The 20374-nt window shown below is 42.5% G+C and overlaps 2 protein-coding genes across 2 annotated transcripts in view; both read left to right on the forward strand.

Annotated features, from left to right (window-relative positions):
• Window positions 1-5315, forward strand: part of LOC109468227 (splicing factor, suppressor of white-apricot homolog) — a 41244-nt gene extending 35929 nt beyond the window's left edge. The window contains exons 9-16 of the mRNA XM_019766517.1: window positions 7-134; window positions 692-1026; window positions 1515-1760; window positions 2292-2485; window positions 3094-3260; window positions 3609-3803; window positions 4224-4311; window positions 4616-5315. Of these exons, the coding sequence (XP_019622076.1) occupies window positions 7-134; window positions 692-1026; window positions 1515-1760; window positions 2292-2485; window positions 3094-3260; window positions 3609-3803; window positions 4224-4311; window positions 4616-4669 (1407 nt within the window). The 3' untranslated portion in view covers window positions 4670-5315. The remainder of the gene's footprint in view (window positions 1-6; window positions 135-691; window positions 1027-1514; window positions 1761-2291; window positions 2486-3093; window positions 3261-3608; window positions 3804-4223; window positions 4312-4615) is intronic.
• A 6310-nt stretch (window positions 5316-11625) lies between these two features.
• On the forward strand, window positions 11626-18295 carry LOC109468435 (stromelysin-3-like). Its single transcript, XM_019766685.1, has 10 exons — window positions 11626-11907; window positions 12718-12974; window positions 13187-13332; window positions 13959-14087; window positions 14577-14732; window positions 15153-15411; window positions 15842-15969; window positions 16559-16703; window positions 17177-17289; window positions 17680-18295. Exons 1-10 carry the CDS (start codon window positions 11761-11763, stop codon window positions 17955-17957), a joined length of 1758 nt encoding a protein of 585 aa, XP_019622244.1. The 5' UTR covers window positions 11626-11760; the 3' UTR covers window positions 17958-18295.
• Window positions 18296-20374: the final 2079 nt, after the last annotated feature.

Below are 20374 nucleotides of genomic sequence, written 5' to 3' on the forward strand. Positions count from 1 at the left end.
CCTCCCCCCTCCCGGGGTGCCGCTGACGTGTGCGGCCAGCCTGCCTGCCCCCTCCTCCCCCACCCCCCTGGGGAGGACTCCCGGCCCGGTACAGGGGGCTCCGTGGTCACTACGGCTGGCACAGTGAAAGAGGAGTAAGTTTGGATTTTCTCAGCAATTTCAACCTTTTTTATGTAAATATATTTCTAAATTCAATAAATTTTTATTGTCTTAATCAGGTCATAGACCCCTGACTTTTGTTGCCTTGCTGTGGCATAGTTTAACATTCTTTGCGTTTTGCTTTGGTGTGATGCATTGCACAAGAAATATTCCCCAATCATACATATGCAGGGCGCTTTATAGATGGTACTGTAAGTACATGTATGTGCAACCCATAGATACATGTATATCAGGGCTTGAAATTAAAGGTTGTCCAATGGCCACCGACCACTAAAATGTAGGCTGGGACAATCATAATGCCAGCCTTTCTTTTGTTTATCAGGCACACTTCCTGGCTTTTAGATCCAGAAAAGTCCCCCCAAATTTCCAGTCTACTCTGCAATTATATTGTGCCTGCAAGTGAACATAAGCAAGTGAAAATAAAGTTGACTTCAAGTTGAAGTTATAAAATACTTCCAAACAAACAGGTTAGGACAGTTGAGAAGGGTTTTTAAGCTTTCATCCATTAATTTTGTTGTGTTTTGATGGACAGACCTTTGCTGCAATCTCCTGCACTTCCAACATTCCCGAACATCGTTCCGCCTCCGCCGGACATCCAGCCAATCATCGACAAGCTTGCCAAGTACGTCGCGAAAAACGGGGACGAGTTCGAAACGACGGTCCGCGCCAAGAACGACCCCAGATTTGAATTCTTGCTTCCGTGGCACGTCCACAATCCCTACTACGAGTTCAAGAAGCTGCTGTACAGACAGGAGCTGGCGGGGGAGAACATACCTGTCACCATGTCCAAAAGAACCGTGACGGAGGACGGGGTCACTACCATGACAACAGAGAGGACCACACTCGCAGCAGCAACCAAAGGAAAGAGTACGTTTCACCTTCCTTGATATGAAAGAGTTTAAGATGTCGAATAAAAAAGACTCCTTTTACAGAACTTCTGACTACTTCACATTGCGCAGCACAGGTATTGCTGCTCAATGACATAGATGCATCCGTTCCCATAAGCAGTGACACCTGTGCTGTCAAATGTGAACCAGTCAGAATTGCCCCGAGGAAGGTCTAGATTCTGAACCAGTCACACTACAGTCACTGAAGTAGTCGCTTGTGTAAAATAGTCTTTTTTATTTAGTGACTTACCAACCTGATGAAACTATTTACAGAACTTTTAGATATCAATATAACAGTAACAGGTGTAACATGTTATGGTGTAGAAGTTGGTAGTTTTACTTCAGAATCTGGACCAAGTTAGGGTTTCAAATCCTTGCCTTACTATTGGTGTGCTAAACACCTACATTACTAACTGGTGTTGCAGTCCACGTAAATAAGTAACACTGACCTCTCTTTCCCATTTACAGTTGGTCCCGTTAGTTTCTCAATAAAAGCCAAGGAGCCTGAGATGGTGCCCCTGGAGTCCAAAAGTGCCCTCCCCGCGGACGACAGCGATGACGACTACGCAGACGAGTTTGCGGAGATGGAGGCGGCGGCGGGCCTGCCGCTGGACAATACCGGACTTCAGCAGGACGTGCCGCCACAGGAAGAACTGGCAGAAGACAGACCAATCAGACCTCAGCTTACTCCAGAGGAGGTGGCAGCCAAGGAAGGTACAGTTGACACTATTGGTCTTGAGCACAATGTAGAGTGATTTACCTACATTGTGTACACGGTCATGTAGTAGGGCATGGTTCCTCCAAGTAGGGCATAGTTACTGTAAACCAATGTAAGTTCATGTAGCCTAGCACGTGGGCAGAACGTACTGCAACTGGCTTGCTTCCAGTTTTTGTCGGATGTTGCATTAGAATTTTTCGATATCTTTTACAACATAACATAAGAAAACTACAGACGCAAATACAACCATATATGAGACATTCTGCCAAAGTGCTATACACAATATATTATGGGTTTCACACAGGTGTAAATGTAGTACGTTCTGCCGACGTGCTATGTAGCCTCATCATTTCTGGTACTTTTAATTTAGCTATATTACCTTTTAGCACACTGAAGTACCGGGTAGCCGTTTGCGAATGGTTCTTTATTTGTTACAGGGTTAGTCAACAGGGACTTTACAACAATGTTTTAGATTTAGATAAACCTTACTTTCAGCTGAAAATATCCTCCCATTTTTGCGCCCACAGCCAAAGAGAGGCTTGAGAAGAAGCTGGCAGTGGCTGCGCGAGAGAAACTTGCAGCGACCAATCGAGAGCGGCAACTACAGCAAGAACGGAAAAGACGGGCCGCCCTGTTCATCAGTATGCTCAAAACCACCCCGTCAGCAACTGTCAGTAAAGCTCCAGGCACAGCCACTACAGAAGAAGAGTTGGCTGCACAGGTAACAGTGATCTCATTTAGAAATGTCTCTTGGCTTGTACGCAGTGCGAGTTCTAGCTTGCCTGAATTTTTTTCTGTCATCTCAAGCTTGTTTTATGTAACATCATGTCTAGTGCCGTGCGAAATCCTAGAATGTCTGGGGGCTTGCATCCTCCGGGAAAAGTTTGAAAATCTTGACTCTCTGAAAAGCTATTTCCTTCATTTTGAGGGGCAAATTTTGCTGATAGACTAAGTTTAGTTTAATGACATCTCTTTTCATATCATAACATACCAATTTTTGTCTGTCAGCAAAATTTTTGTCCATCATGAGCAGCAAAATTCTGTCAAATTACAAAAAGACAGACACTGGCTAGAACACTGCTTGTACGTTAATGAAGGTTAGACATCCAGGTAATGAGATACACAAGAAAACAGTTAACTCAAGCAACAGTTACTGTCAGAAAATTGACAATTTTCAAAGTCAAAATGTGTTTCTGCAATACCCAATTCACACAATGCATTGTTGCTATACACACATCCTCGTTGCTACTATTTTTGTCCATGGGACTGGATGAGTTGCAAAGTAGTATGGGTAAGGGTGTGAAGTTTGCCTTTTTTTTCCTTTGCCAGGCTTACGCAGAGGTGTTATCAGAGGAGGCGGCGGCAGGACAGGGAACGATGTCCCCCCACTCCAGGTCCCTCTCTCCTCACAACAAACCATCACGGTCACCACCTAGTGCCTACAAAGTTTCCAGTACCAGCAGTAGCAGGAAGAAATACAGGTCAGAAATTGGAAGGTTTCTCTCTCCAATGATTGCTTGTACACTGTTTGACAATAAGAGTTAGGTACAGTTTTTGATTGAAAGAATACATATTGTTTCTGCTCTGTTTCTTCTTCTTCTTCTCCAAACCAAAAAGGTCAATGACCAGAACCAGACGTCTGTCACCATGGAAACACCATGGTGTTGGGTTACATCATGTTGCAATTTTATAGCAGGAGGGATTTAGACACCTGCCTGACCACATACATATATTTGAGTAAGAACTACATGTAACAGAGCAGACCATATGCGAAGGTAAACATTATGCATTTGCTTTCCTGTTACCTTTCTAGTTTGAAATATATATATATTCTCGTCTTTTAGGTCTCGATCCAGGTCCAGATCCAAGTCCCCTCATCGCAAGAGGCAGAGGAGTTCCACACCAGAATACAGACTCAGGGACTTACCCAAGGTCAAGCAAAAAGCAAGGTCACGGTCCAGATCCCCCAAATGGAAGGAAATCAACCCAGCCAGGCCGACCAGGTCTGACAGTCCCATCTTTAGTGATAGAGAAGAAAGGTGAGGAATGAACATGTTACATGTAGGGAAGCATCACATGCATGCCATTGTAGTTCTTTGAATTTATTGAGCAATGAAGGCACTGTTGGTACGCATTTCTTCTTAAGCAATTAAACTATTATAAAAAAAATATTTACAAGGGAAGTTGTACTGAAATTTCGCCATGACTGCAGTCTTTAAACAATTGAACTACATTGTAAGTGTGCTGACAGCTACATGTAATTGTAAAGGAAGAATGTGCGTGTCTTGAAATTCCTTCTTCAGGCTTTTACAAAAAATTCAACCACTGGCTTGTCTTGTAGACTCTACCACTGTATCCAGGGGAACACGGTTTTCCACCCATTGTGTGACCATTTCTCCCATTTCAGGGAATTTTATTGTACATGACTGTGTAATTATGTTTATCCATTACCTTCCCAGTTCCAGGGCAAGCCCCAAGGTTCCTTCTGCGCAAGGTTTGCCAGCGGGAAATGGGAATGGAGCCAGTGCTTCTGTTCAAGTTAGTGATGTAAGTACATACATGTAGTGTTGGGTTACATAATGTTGCAATTTCATGGTCTGCTCTGCTCCTGCCACCATATACTAGTAGTAATAGTATGTGTATGTGAATGTGTTTGAGTAAGATTTAACAGAGCATACCATGTGTGAAGGTAAACATTATGCATTTGCCTTGCAAATGTTACTTCTCTAGTTGTAATTAAAGTATTACTTTTTGGCAGTGCCTTTTTCTGGTGTTACAGATCTTTGTCTACACTTGATTACAAAATTTTAGTGTATCTTTGCAATTTTTGGCATGTTTTTTGTTTGTATAGGATCTCAGGGCGAAGATACGTGCAATGTTAGCAGCCAGCAAGCCTCCGTCATAGCAGTCGCCCATTCTGCACCTGAACACAGCTGCAGCTGTCTGTCACCTGCTCGTCAACATCTCAGGAACTGCCTTCACCGCTCCACCCGTAGCAAGCACCTGCCAACAAGGGACGTCCTGCAAGGCTTTTTCTGTTTCTCACTAGCGTTTCTGACTTTAGTTTCTGAGCATTGTGGACTGAATGTATTAGACATCTCTCACATGCTGCCTGCTATACCGTGCAGTGATATGCTGTGGTATATTATGGTTCACCAGTGATTGTAAGGGCAGAGAAGAAGAATTGTTTTAAAATAGTTCTGAAAGTTTTTACCTGGATAGGTTTTACTACATTTGAAATTGTGGCCATGTACAACACCAGGTATCACTGTACAGTAGGCAGGGTCTTCTATATTCAGTCCAGGGCTTGGTCATACTTGTAACTTATTTTAGGTCTTCATTCCTTCCTCACTCGAGATGTTAGATAATGTCTTTTCTTCTAGTTTCCCCATCAATGCTTATGTAAGATGTTTAAGTATCAAATTGAAGAAAAAAATGGGAGGGGTGTGTTTGAATGGGACAAATTTCTGTATAGTCAGATGTCAATATGTAAGTTTCCTTCTTGCTCTCAGTGTACTCATCTTAGCCTCTTGCCTTCTACTTGAAAATGTCAAAGAACTGCAGAAATAAATGGGCGTGGCCTGTTGTATCCCTCTACACATTTATGTAGTCCAGCTTCTGCTTTCATACCTTTTTTTCATATTCTAACTGTAAGAGCTGTCCTTAAAAGGGGGAAAGAATGGGGAGGGCGGCAAGGGCAAAACACAGGTCAGGGTGGGAATATATGCAATGGGAGCTGATATTTTTAAAACACGTGTATATAGAGAAAGACAGTTAAACATACATACTACAGTAGTCTAAGCTTGCCCCCCTCCCCACATTTTGTCCCTTTTTAAGGTGTTCTTTTATGGTCCACCACAAAACAGTTAGGTACTTTAAGAACACATCTTTCAATAAAATCCCAATCAGTGCATCTGTCAATGCAGACCCATAAATGAGGGGTGAAGGCACCAAGGAATTTTATTACCCAGAAGAAAATTTCACATTTTTAGATTCATCTGGCAGGTATGATTATAGGAAGAATCTCAGAGAATTTAAGCTCCAAATATGACTCGGAAACTGGACTCCAGAATGCGAGATCCAAGATCTGTGCAGTTTTGAAACTACCTCAGAATGTTTGACGAGCCAAAGATGCATTGTGGTCCTCTTCCCCCTCTCTTTGGCCTAGCATTGACAGGTTCGTACACTGTTCTGGATCTGGGTTTTACAGAACATTTTTGCATCCTCTTGCCTGTACTTGTGTTACTGCCAATGCCATCTCTTTTTTTCATGAAAAATCCACAACAGTTTGAAGAAGAAAAACCAAAAGCAAGAAAAAAATGCCTCTTTGTAGCAAGCTTGTTTCTTCTAAGGTTACACATTCACGGTTACGTTTTAATTTGTTTGCTACAACTATTTTGGTGCAGCACAGTTTTCTGATGAAGCATAAAAATCATCTCTGCACATAAATGAGTGTTGACAGATCCTTGCAAGTCTTTGTAATGAACAGTAACCTCCCAAAATGATGACTGCTGAGAAAAGTGCAACTGTCATGCATGTCATTACACATCTGAGGATACTGTTTTAGATTGTTACCAAAACATATCAATGTAGTTCTCAATGTTGTTAAGGACAGAGCACTCACAATGCAGCATTCCTGATACTCTTACTCAGTTAAGTGTTAGACTACACTCTAATGTTCCCTCAACTCTATCGGTGAAAACTGATTCGCACACTGTCCACATCAGTGATACATGTAGTCACGTCACTAAATGCATAAGTCACGAGTTACTTAAGAGAAATATTTTCCTTTGGTTTCACGTACAACCAAATTTACTATTGGCAGAGTCAGGAATGCAGGTTTAAGTATCACAGTGTGCAACTTGGGTCTGTGCACACAGTGACACCTTTTTTTGCACAAAATTCCAGAGCACAAAATTGGCTCCGCTCCTGAGGTGTCGCCAAAATCTGACAATTTTTTTCAGTCCAGTGCAACTTCCGACCCAGTTTGCACACTCTGAAGCTTGATATAAACTGTGTCTAGCACACACTCTACAAATGCTTACATAAGACTGTATAAGGCTGCATGTAAGATTGTAGAAGAACAAGTAAGATAGAAAAAGACCAACACATGCTCTCCCTGTCCGTGAGGGACATTGCATATACAGCTGGGGCAAAGACAATGGGATTAGATATGAACAGCTAGTATAAGAAACTATGTAAGGATTGTCTCTAAGATTGCACATGGCTATATAGGAGGATAACTGCAACAGTGTCACTGCAAAATTTCTTTGGGTAGAAAAGCTGCCCAAGGAGAATTGTAGTAATGACTTGTCTTCATAGTACGTGCTATTCTACCCTCACAATCATGTCTGGTCTTTGAGAGAAGTCTAAAAATGAGCTCTAGTACACTCAGTAAGGCAACCTAAATTTTCTACTAAATGCAAGCTCCATGACAGCATCTATGGAAAAGCTAAGAATGCTGATAACAAAACGGTCACTTCTGCTAAGAGAATGATGATACATGTATTGATAGTGCTGAAGGCAATGCAAAAAGTCAACACTTAGAAACAACACACATGATACAACATACTGTGTATCAAAATAGTAGCTCTGAAGCCTGTAAGGGCCCCTTCCCATTGGAATCTAGGGCAACTAAAAATCATTGGTCAATGAGAGATTGTTGGAAGGCCTTGGAGATCGTTGGGAAACAAACACTTGTTGAAAGATGTGATCATGAGCTCTGTCGTATTTCTAGATGCTCAATGTTACCAGGGTCTCAACAGTCTCAACTCTGATCTGATCTAAGGAAAGGGGACATCAAATTTGAAGCAGTTTTTGCACTAAACAGTCATACATTACATGAGAAGCGCGGTCTCTTTGCCTTTTCTGCAGCTTCTTTCTACTGTTGAACTCTGCACTTTTGCAAGTTTTGGGAGGAACACGAAGTAGATTTTGCCAACAGAAAGCTTACTCCAACCATTCATGCCTGATGCAGGGGTTTTGCACACTTTGTACAATGAGAATTTTGCAGTTATTTTGCATATCAGGTATGAAGAAACCAATGCCGATGTAGAGGACATTCAGCTCATAAAAAGCCCTTGAAATAGGTACGTTCTAATCGTGAGCTGTAACCGTTTTTTTTTTTTAGATTTTCCTCCCCAAACTCTCCAAATAATGCAGCATAAGGTTCAATAGTACATCTGCATTGTACATTTTGAGTGAAAAACATGTAGCAGGAAGAGAAAGGGGCTTGAGTACAACAGTTGCTGCAGCCGTACAAGTTTGCAAATGTGCTGAGTGTTACAACGTTCAACACCTGCTAACTGTTTTCTTTAAACTGCCAAGTGCACATCTCAATTGTGTCTTAGTAAATTGTGTATTGAATAGTGAATCATGTATTTGCAACTGATCTTACTTCATGTTCTTATTGTTTAAAAGATGTCAGCATGTTTTCTGCCAAGACAGTTCTACATTTTTCTTTAGTGTTACTCCAGGAGTTCAGTGTAGCAGATTCTAAACTGTACTTCAGAAGTGTTCAAGTGAACTTACATGTATGAGCGACTGTTTCTGATGGCTTGTTGCTGCACCACCTAATAACAATAGATGTTAAAGCTGGCCAAACGGCTGTAGTACTTGTCATGGGCAATTTTGTGTCCTGTTTACTTGTAAGAATGCCATTCTTACATTTTTCCATTGGACATTATGGTGCGAATAGTAATTTTGTAGTGATTTCTCAGATTTTTGTGTCTCGAATTCAAGAAGCAATCTTAGTTTTCAAAGGCAAGCAAGAAGCAAGAATGTCTTAGTTTCTGTTCCATTGCAAATCACTAGTAGCTGTTCATAGCTTCCTTTTCAGCAAATTAGATGGAATAGTAAGTAGGTACTTCATGATAGCTCCTTGTGTTATCTTGGTGCTTGAAGTCAGTGTACTAAGGACCTGACATCTTTGACATATATTGTAGTATGTCCCTTGTGTGTCTTTGGGCTGTTCCACAAATTTCCTTTGGAAGGGGGAGTGAACAAACATTTTTTTTAGAAAATTGTTTTAAGACATGAAAAATCAGGTTTAAGAAATTCAAAAGTTTGCCATCTCCCCCCTTCTGGGAACTTTTGGTACAGTCCTCAAATTTCCACTTTTTGAAGAATATGTCTATTCCAGCATAAATGAGCTTATGATTTCAGAATTCCTTCCATTTCTGATAAACAAGGACTGTTTTCCATATGTGAGACGTTTTGTTATTATTTAACATGATATTTTATGGAAACTACCTGCTGTGAGAAATGTTTTTGTTTGTGCGCAAGTCTGACCAAATCTTAGTGACTTTATGTTGAGTTATGATAAATTAATGTGCTACCTTCAGCTGTTGCGCTGGTTCTTTGCCTTGCTCCAAATGTGGAATAAAAAAATCTTTTAACAAATTTTGCTGGTGTCTGTTGTATTTGATAGATGACACAGTCATAGCCATTAGGCAATGTCTTATCCTACTCTCTACTAGTTATCCAATGAATCCTACTAAGCGTAGTGACATGAATACCACATAGCTGTTAAATACTGGCTGAAAAGTTTGATATCATTTTAAAATTTCTATTTGTCTATTTTGTCGCCGTTTTGATTTTGATAAAACCTACCGTTGAAAAGAAAAAAAAAATTGTTAAGGTCCACAGGTTACCTAAAAAGTACTTCTGATTCAATCAGCTATTGGTATGGGGCAGTCTTCCTGAACTAAAGCGAATCATGATGCTTTTTGAAGTAGCTAGACTAGAGTGCTGTAGTACTCATTAGTAGTAGTGGGTTCTACTACTAGGTGCGAGTAACTATAAACCTGGAATCACGAAGCGGCAAACTGTACTCTTGAGAGGACCAACTCCCCTGGCATGTTATCTGTCTATTTGGCCAATTTCTACTCTTTCCAGCCGCTTCTCGAAGCCTGGTAGAGGCCACGAGTCAGATACACCACGTACTTATTTAGTACATGTACATGTACATGCATGTCTGCCCCGCGATCTACTTTGGCGCCTTAATTACAGAAAGTCTCGGGCGCGGCCAGTCCGTCTATATTCTCCAACATTACCTCTTTATTACACCATGTTCCTAACCAAAGTGGCAGGACATTGCACAGAGCGGAAAACCAAATATGGCGAGGCGGGAAAGGGTGGATCTTATCGGGCATCCCCAGCTTTGCGCCCGCCGGAAACTTGAGTTGCTCACGGCAGCCACGCAAGGGTTATCGTGGTGTAAGCAAGTCAGGGCACCGTGGGAAGTTGCTACATGTGAACGCCGAAATAACACTTTCTCAGGCACAGAAATGGTGTGGTATTACATAGGAGCTGTAACTGAAAATAACTTCTAAAACATATAGTCATCCACACCTAGAGACTCTGGACATCATCAGAACACGAACTTGTGCATAGACCGAATGGAAAATATCTTGTCCTTTGCGCTGCACCTGCTATCACTATGCACATGTACATTGGTTAGAAGTTAGTTGCATTTCGGATAGATCTAGACTCCAAACAGACCTGGTCTTTTGGTGTTAATACCTGGATGTCTAACCTTCATCCGTACTGGCGTATCTACATGTATACTCTAAATTTTTACACATCTATTTTTCCTGCTAAAATACACGGGTATATTGTGCTTGGCAAGCTTTGAAGGCTCATCAAATGCAATTGGATTTAAGGGGAAAATGAAATACTGACTGTCGTTGAAAAATTAACAACGTAACCACGTGATTTAAAGCAACCACACCACGAGAAACAACTTTTGCAAAAAAGAAGGCTGGTATCATCGACGAACTGGCGGACATCTCAGAAGCGAAACGCTGAGTTCATCTGAGTGTCAGAAGATGTCTATAAATGGTAAATCGCTCCACGTGTGCCCTTATGTAGATTGCACAGGGTCAATATCCGTCAATCTGCTGATTTGCTAGATGATTCACACCCCCGATCTTCCCGTGATATGACCTGTATCACACTCTTATTACCATACAAGGTTTCACCTCTCAACCCTCCCTCCCTCTCCACCGGCCAACAGAACAGCCACGGAAACAGCTAGTCATTACTATGATGCACCACTCAATGGTAACCCTGGATGGGTTCGGGAGAAACTGATAATCTACTTTTTATGCTTACCGAAGGAAACATATTGTTTCTTCTTCTTCAAACAGTGACCTCTGACCTGGTCAATGACCTGAACTAGACCGTCTCTCTCCATGGTAACTGGTGTGGTGTTGGGTTACATAATGTTGCAATTTTATAGTGGGAGGGATTTACACTCCTGTCACCATATATATATGTGAATGGATTTTGGTTAAAATTAACAGAGCAGAAGGTATGCGAAGGTAAAAATTGTGCATTTGCTTTGCAGATGTTACTTTTCTAGTATTTTAATTTCCTTCATAGTTACGTCTATACCTACCACTCATTGTAAAAGACGGCCGGTACGGTAGGTGTCTTGGGTGCTTTGCAAAAGTTCATAAGTCTCGTATTTGTTATGTTTTTTGTGGGTTAAGTTCGTTTCTATACATTTCTGTTGAAGCTAGGGAAGAACCTAGCCTCTATCAAGCTTCGGATGCGACTGGAAAGAGTAGAAGCTTAAGTTGGCCAGATAACATGCAAGGGGAGGTGATCCGCTGAGGACGCGACAAATGTACTCATGAGCGGACCAACTCACCTGGCATGTTATCTGTCTATTGGTTCAATTTCTACTCTTTCCAGTCGCTTCTGAAGCTCGTGAGGCCTGGTAGAGGCTTGGAAGAACGCTCCTCCAAACAACCCCACACACTTTCTCTGCCTCCTTCAGGGTTTCTATTGACTTGTGAGTGATTTCAAAACAGGACGCGATGTGCCCGCGCCTGCCAGCACCGGAAAGTCGTCCGGCCGACAGTTAAAAAGCCAGTTTGCGCGGCTTGACATCTCTACAAAGGCAGGCAGTGTCCTCGTAACTAGCCTATCTCTCTCCGAGTCTTGTCGTACAGCAGTGTTTGGCTGTGATCGAGTCTGAATCGGCGGAACATGGCGGTTGTAGGAACAAGGTTGTTGCTGTTGCCGCTGGCTCTGTGGTTTTCCGCCGCGTGCATGGTGGGTGGGAACCAGGAGGCGATGTGGCCAGGCGCGGCGTCCATTCTCAACGTCACCAACGCAGACCTCTCAAAGGGAGTTGTAAGTATGAGCGTAAAAGTCAATCTGTTTCTGGCACATAACTTTATGGAAAAGGATTTAAAATCAATTCAAACCCTAAACCTTTAAAGGAGTTGGCAGGCATCGAATTTTAGACCAGGAAAATAGAAGAGGACTCGTAAAACATGTGCTGAGCCCACTCTTTTGTTTTAGAACGAACTTCAATTCGTTTACGTAAGGAGTTGTAAGTACTTAATCTTTTTTAATTTTTTTTTCTCGTAGAAGTCTGTTATTTTACTGGTCGGAAAGGATTCCATTGTTGAGAATTTCAATTGTAGACTGTGGTACACGAGGCAAGGACTCGTACGAACTTCTTGAACGAAATTTGTATATGGATATCAACTGTGCCTACTCGGAACACTTCAGAGTTCTCCTACCCAAAGTCTATCACATAATTCTTGTGAGCTTCACCCGTAAAGAACAACAACTACCTTCTTTGTGCATCTCTCACTGATTTGTCTTGAGAGAAGATAAAACGTCTCGAGAACTACTAGTAGCTAGCAAACGTACGCGTAGTTCTTGAGTCAAGGACATTGTACAGACTTGAACAACTTGACTTGTCATCTATCAGAAGTTTTCTTTGATACGTCGATGAAGGTTAGACACTCAGGTAATAAAATACGCCAACAAGCAGTTACTCAAGCGACTCGATATTATTTTGGAAACGGTCAAATTTCGTTTTTGGAAAGGTTTCAAAATCATATCCAGTTGCTTGAGTCACTGCTTTTTGGCAGTTTTCTTGTTCTTGGCCAACCGTTGCTTTGTTTTTCGCACCGTTCTGTACACCCGTAGGACTACCTGATGAAGTTCGGCTACCTGAAACAAGACGACAGGAAGATGAGGACGGGAGAGGAGCTGAGGGAAGCCATCATGACCATGCAGAGGTTCGGCGGCTTGGACGAGACGGGCCAACTGGACGCGGACACCCTGCAGCTCATGCAAACTCCGCGGTGCGGCGTTGCTGACATCATCGGGACGGCAGAAACCACCAGGAGGAAACGCTACGCGCTGGTTGGATACTACTGGCAGAAGAAGAATTTGACTTACAGGTTGGCACAGTCCTCATGGAGACATTGTGATATTCCATGATTTTATTTCGTTAATCTATACTTACCTATGTATGCAGATGTGCTGTATAGGTAGATACATGTACGCTCATACACCATGGTGAATAAACGTGATGACTTCTGTTACAGAATTGTACGGACGACCCCTCAGCTCAGCCCCTACGCTGTGCATAACGTGATGATTTCTGTTACAGAATTGTCCGGACGACCCCCCAGCTCAGTCCCTACGTTGTACATGACGCCATCAGACGAGCCTTTAACGTCTGGAGTGACGTCACACCCCTGACTTTCACAGAAAAGTTCCACGGAGAGGCCGACATCATGATAGACTTTCTCTGGGGTAAGACTGAGTTTACTTTTACATTATAGGAGCAACATTATATTGTCTTTAATACCTTCCCTCTCTAAACTCTAAATGAAAATACCACGTATACTACTAGTATGTCTTTGACCTCCAAGCAGAAGTTCATGTAAGGATCCGCTTAGTCTTTAAGGCCTGTTGTTGCAACAATTAGTAACTCTTTCTAACACTGCAATTTTTAAAGCGATACCATGTAAGGTTTTTTCGCCAAAGCTGTATAAAGTTATATAAATAATTGACATTTTCTCATCTAGATTGTTATTTCAACATGTTAGCGTCGCTATTTCGCTTTTTCCGGCGACTCAGCGCAGCGCAAAAATAAGTTGGCCCGCTGTGTTTTTAGTAGACTCCTAAAAAGAATGTAAACAAACAGTGGTTTTCGTTCGGGTATCTTCGGCAACTTCCGGAGGGTTTTTGCGGCGCAACGAAGTTAATATGTTACTCCCCAAATGTTATCATGAACCCAGGCTTATAGCGCAAGAAAATGTGTAAAACAACGATGTTTAAAATAGTGAAAATCTTACATAGTGTCGCTTTAACAAGTAGGAGGATGTGATCTCTGACAATATTTTGTGTCATCATCTGTTGCTCCTTCGAACTTTTAGGTTTCCATGGAGACGGCAATCCCTTTGACGGTCCCGGCAACACCCTCGCGCATGCGTTCTTCCCCGGTCCACGCAGGGGAGGAGACACTCACTTTGACGAGGAGGAAAAATGGACGATGACGAAAGAAGGTAACAAAATGTAAAACTACGTCATTCGATGGTGCAATGATACCAAGAATGTTAACTCTCCACTTCTTGAACGAATGCAATGCAATTTCAGGACTGCAAAAGTGGATTTTCAAAGTCAATTTTCTGGTCATTCTTTTAATGTAGTAAGTTGAATCAATCCTGTTCCATGACATACTGATATCTGCGAGGTAAAAATGTGATTTTATTGACGGAAAACGGTTGCTTGTGTCGTATCATAGGCTGATTCTAGCTATTTATGGGTGGTACCCAAAAAATAAAGAGACGGTTCACGTACCTTGTTTTGGGGCTATTTCAAACGCTTCAAGTATGAAATGATGACGAAAATGTGCTAAGAATATATATAGGCCGTAAATGTCAATATCAGACAGATTTCCTCATCCGGAATATTTTTTTTGTGTTTTGCCGCCCTGAACTTGCATCGGATGCCTTTAAGAAAGTAGCATCAATGACGTCTCATTGTCTCCTAAGGCGCAAACCTGTTCCAAGTGGCGACCCATGAGTTTGGTCACGCCTTGGGTCTGGGCCACTCGTCAGAACACAACACCATCATGGGCCCCTTCTACCGCTACCGTGATCCTTTGCAGCTAACGGAGGATGACATCCGGGGTATTCAGCAACTCTACGGTAAGCTCATGTTTTGTATCCAGGGATGAAATTGAAAAAGGGATGCATTTGTGGGATAAAAGATAGGTAACATTTGCAAAGCAACTGTGTAATGTTTACCTTCGCATATATGGTCTGCTCTGTTAATTCTTACTCAAACACATTCATATATATGGTGACAGGAGTCTAAATCCCACCTACAAAAATGCAACGTGATATAACCCAACAGCAGTTACCATGGTGACAGACTTCTGGTTCAGGCCATTGACATTATTTGTTTGGAGAAGAAGAAGAGGAAGAAGAAACAAAGCAGAAACAATTTGTTTTCCTTCTACGAAGGTAAACATGAAAAAACGGACATACATATGCTTTGAAACTTTCTATCCCTTGTGACGCGCTCTGAGCAACAGTTAAACTGTTTCTTTCATCGGCTACATACAGGTGCTCCCGAAGAAAGGCGTCCGAAGCAGCCCCTGACACCCGTGGCAACCCAGAAACCGAACTTTCAACCGAATCATCCCGAACATGTACCGAACACTCCCGAACGTCCCCCACAAAGACCGCCCGTCCACACCCCCGACAGGCGCCCGCACACGCCGAACCACCCCGCCACACCGCCGGACACCTGCTTCCCGTCCATCGACGCCGTAGCCGTCATTCGCAGCGAACTTTTTGTCTTCAAAGATCGTCACTTTTACAGGTACGTACACGATTTATGCCTTGATGTTCTTACCTGTTGACGTCTTAGTGTAGATGTCAAGACGACTTTATCCGACGGGGCTAGCCTCTACCAGGCTTCGGAAACAGCTAGCTAGAAAGAGTAGAAATCGGTTCAAATAAATAACATGTCAGAGAGTTTGTCCGCTAAGGAGTATATTTGCCTAGCCTGGGTGCCCTCCTCCGTAGATTCCGCCGGCTCCCTAATGTAGCTGGCTACCACATTAAGGAGCCGACGGAAACTACGGAGGATGGCACCCAGGTTAACATCTGCCGCCTCCTAGCCTAGCTTCTCTTTCTGGCCACTTCCGAAGCCTGCTGGTTGAGGCTACGACGGCGTGACATACTAGGCGTGACAGTTATCCTTCACTTGACACATTAAAAGGCAATGTATGTTATGCATTTCTCCCCAGGTACCACGACAAGGGCCTGTACCCCGGCTACCCGGCGATGACCAGCCGGTTCTGGCGCAGTCTTCCCCGCGGGACTCACGTCGACGCCGTGTACGAACGTTACGACGGCAAGATCGTCTTCTTCAAAGGTATGATATAAACAAAGAAGAAAGTCAGCAAGGGATTTATAGATTACTGAAACGCCCATTGCGTCCTACATCGACAATCGGTTATACTGTGTGCTTGATTTGGGTAATCAGGGCATAATTTACGCATTGACCTTTCTCGCTCAGTAAAGGTCACGTCTACGCCCTGGTTACCCAGATAACACTTCATATAGCAAAGTATAACCGATTGTCGACCTAAAAAGCAAGAAACCTTCCTATAATTGATTCATCCTTAGTTGCACATACAGTAGGAACTAGGGGTTTTTGTGCAATGTCTTTTCAGTGTGTGTGATTTTTGCCATTAGTTTAGAGGTATATATTAGTACTCCGTGTAAAGAATTAATTTGCAGCATTGGTTGAAATATCTCATTGAGCTGTAGGGTGTCTCTTTTTACCCGTACCTTTTGAACGTGAATGCTGAATGGCAATCTGGTGCGATTTGTACTGCGGTGGTCCATATCATATCATATCATATCATATCATATCATATCATATCATATCATATCATATCATATCATATCATATCATATCATATCATATCATATCATATCAATCGCCTTGCTTGCTCCAGATGCCCAGTACTGGGTGTTTGACGGGAACTACCTGGAGTCCAGCTACCCCCGGCCCATCCGGGACTACGGCCTGCACGTGCAGTCTGTGGACGCGGCGTTCGTGTGGGGGCACAACGGCAAGACCTACTTCTTCAAGGGGAACAGGTTCGCCATGATACTAGTACTCACACAATAACTTCTTGGCAGAGTACATACGTTTTTGGCGACGCCTCTGGGGCGGAACTTTTTAGTATATGTCCAGTTTGGAAAAATTCTAGGAAAATTATATATCAGCCAAATACCTACCATTCGTTCAAAACTAAATACGTCGCCATGGCAATTACTTTTCTAATTGCTCACTTAATATAATTGTTTTTGCCTGTTTCCTCTGAGGGAGATAAGTCTAACAATCAACGCGTGTGAAGCAAAGTAAAGAAAACAGAGTGCTATACGGTATAAGAAGGTTCTTTATTCAACAACCAGTGGGGTTGCACATCCGACGATTCGGTGACCACCTGTCACTTACGTCTTCAGGGCAACAATGACTGGTGTTCCTGTTGGTACTACAGCTAGGTGTCGCTGCTGCAACATTACCAATGCGGTACGTCCATGATCTACAATTTGACACCATTTTACAGGTACTGGCGCTATGACGACATTGAGAAGAAGATGGACCGAGGTTACCCCAAGAACATTGACAGGTGGGAGGGCGTGCCTAACAACCTGGACGGCATCATGCAGTGGACAGACGGTGAGCATCAGTTCAAATCGCACAAGGTTCACATACAGTACAAGTATTACTGTAACATCAACTATTTTTTCTCTGATTGTCTTCTTTATGAAGCATCCTTGAAATAGCCTTGAACGTATTTTGAAGACATGCTCCTGATTGGATATTGGGATTTCCTTCTTACACAACCAGTCATGTCTCTCGCCTCCTTACGTTTCGATGCCTGTCAGACATCTTCCTCAGAGCTTCTGACTGGAGTACCGCTTCTCGCCGATGTATGTAGGTGGCGCTTTTGCGACGAGAACACGTGGCTAAGTTTGTATCCCCGGCCCTATGTTCTACCAACCTGCAGAAATTATTTTCGACATGATACTTATTGTTTCATGTGTTGTGCGTGTCTTTCCTTTGCAGGTCTGACGTATTTCTTCAAGGGCACTAAGTACTGGAGGTTCAATGACATCACCATGCGTGTGGAGGAGGGTTACCCGAGGTCAGCGCCCCATGATTGGTTCGGCTGCCGGAAAGTACTGGGCACGCCCAACGACCGTGACCCGGAAGTAGAAGATCCATTTTCCGGGGAGGAGCCCAACGATCAACCAAGCGCTTCCGGGGGAAACCACCTTGCAATCTTAAACCTGTACACGGCGCTGTTTAGTATTGTAATATCAGTAAGCATGCGATTGCTATAACGATACAAATGAACTGTACAGTGTAGTGACTTTTTCGTAAAAACTCATCTTTGGTAGGCCAGTCTCAGGAGACATATGTGGTATTTAATTAACGTTTACAGTACTGATCTAATGCATTTAAATTTGGTAATTGCAAATGAAGAGTAACTGTAAACTGAGTAGTAATATTTCAGTATGGAAAGATGCTACTTTTACATCTGCCAGATGAAATGACACGGACTAGAGGCGGGAACCTCTTGTTATGAATATCTTATAATAATAACTTAAATTTAAATAACTTATAATTAAGCGTATTTTGTTCTTTTGGCATTCCAAATAAAGCTGGTACTCCAGGGAAATGTTGTGCTTGATCATGCTAGCTAGGCAAACCTGCGATTATCCCATTTTGGTTTTTATCTTATAAAATCAGTTATTTTGCTCATATTCAACCGAGTTAGTACATTCAATTCAGTATTTCATACTTTGGGCATTTAAAACTGCAGAAATAAGCCCCAATATGAGTCCTTTACTTTCTGGGTAGTACCCTAAAATCATCCCAGGGCCCCTCTAGTAAACATATTTTCCGTCAGAATTTTGGGGATTTCTGCTCCATGGGGGTCAATATACATAGGGATAGTGTGGTGTTAATTCAGTATGTAGACAAATGACTAGAATATTGGCTTTGAAAAATCGGGATTACAAGCCCTAAAAAGTGCAACTAAAAACTGCCTTTAACAGTTTAATGAAAGAATGAATGAATGAATGAAGACCTTTATTGTAAGCAAATACCCACTGAGTTCAGTACAGGTCACAGAAAAGACATCACAGTTTGCAATGAATATATACAATGTACAAGCTAGTGCTAATTGTATGTACTATGGACATATAGTCTAATAATTACGATAATTCTGCTTCTTCTCGCTTCTTAGTGATGATGTAGATATAAGCACAGATGTGTTTTATGATCGAAGGTTTGTCTAAAGCCATTAGAAATATGAACTTATCTGTGTTGCTAAGATGTATGAAATGGGGAAACATACCCCGGGTACTTGTGTATGATGGATGTAGGTTTTCGAACTTGACCTTCGTTCCGGGACCTCCCGGTCTCCCTGTCTCCGCTGACGTGTCACAACAACCTGCCGATGACGACAGAAGACCCCGCCTGTGGGACACACTGTCGTCCTGCGCCGGAAGTCTTATCTTCCGGTAAGGTTAGCTTCTTATCATAAAACGTCAGAAGGGGAAGACATTACCCAAGACTACCGTGGTTTGGGCGGACTGTCTTCGGGCCCGTAGACGATCCCAGCCGCCCAGTTCAACAGGGCTGCCCGGGCGTTCAATTAGCCCAACACTAACCAAACTCCTGTCGTCTAGGAAGGCATAGGAGACAGCAAGAAAGTTCCTATATGTGTCATTGGAACTGTCAGCAGAAGAATTGATATCGCTATTACGTACAGTGTTTTATCATGCTGTGACAAAATGTATATCTTCATCTAAAAGATTGCACAAATATCCCAGTTGTTCCGCTCGTTAACCTTTTTGCATAAGAGTACAAAATCGTAATAGTTTGATGATGTGAGCGCTCAAAAGTACAATTTCTGAACGGAAAAGAGTGTATATTACACAAGAATATGCAACAACAATTTTACGATGTTAGATATCACGAAATGAAAATGACGAGAGAAAATTTAAATTTGTCAGAAACATTATATACCTCCTTTATCTTACGACTTACGTTAGTCGGCAAAAGTTCGACCTTGCTATGGACAGTACTTAAGCTTTCTCAAAGTTGTATCGTAACGGTTCTATTGTTTACATACTGCACATGCCTATACGAAGGCCGACGCCATGACAATCTATGAGAAGTAGAAATATTCCCTCCTCACGGCACTGTGAACGACTAAACATGCCGGCCGGGAGACTCAAATAGGGAGAGTTTTCCGGACACCGCCTTTTAGTTCTCACAGTTTAGGTCGCACCAGGAAGGAGGACGGTTGGTACGGTTTCTTGGAGGAAGAGTTGTAAGATCGTTCATGAAGAAATGAGGGAGAGGAATTTCTACATTTTTCCTTGCCTCTGGATTGTTCTTAGACTATGGACGACTGGCGTAGATGGACAAAGTAAGAAACAGTTTAATTTTTCTATTTCTTTTTTTTTGTCATGTTACTAGTACTTGGGTTGGCAGCTAGTCGACAAAGGTTGCTTTTTAGATCACGGGTCTTAGCCTGCAGATTTTGTGTTTTTGTGGAGAGAGAAGAAAGGTGTTGATGTAATCTACATTGACTTACACTTTTCGTACAGCATGAGTTTTATAATTAGTGCGTGGTACATGTAACTACGCCCCCTCTGTGATTCTAACGCACATACATGTATACAGTACCCGTGTACGTTCTGTGCACCCGTACGTTGAGCTCATAGTAATCTAGTATCGAGAATAT

The sequence above is a fragment of the Branchiostoma belcheri genome, unplaced genomic scaffold (genome assembly GCF_001625305.1).
Source record: "Branchiostoma belcheri isolate BF01 breed outbred unplaced genomic scaffold, Haploidv18h27 scaffold1, whole genome shotgun sequence".
Lineage (NCBI taxonomy): Eukaryota > Metazoa > Chordata > Leptocardii > Amphioxiformes > Branchiostomatidae > Branchiostoma > Branchiostoma belcheri.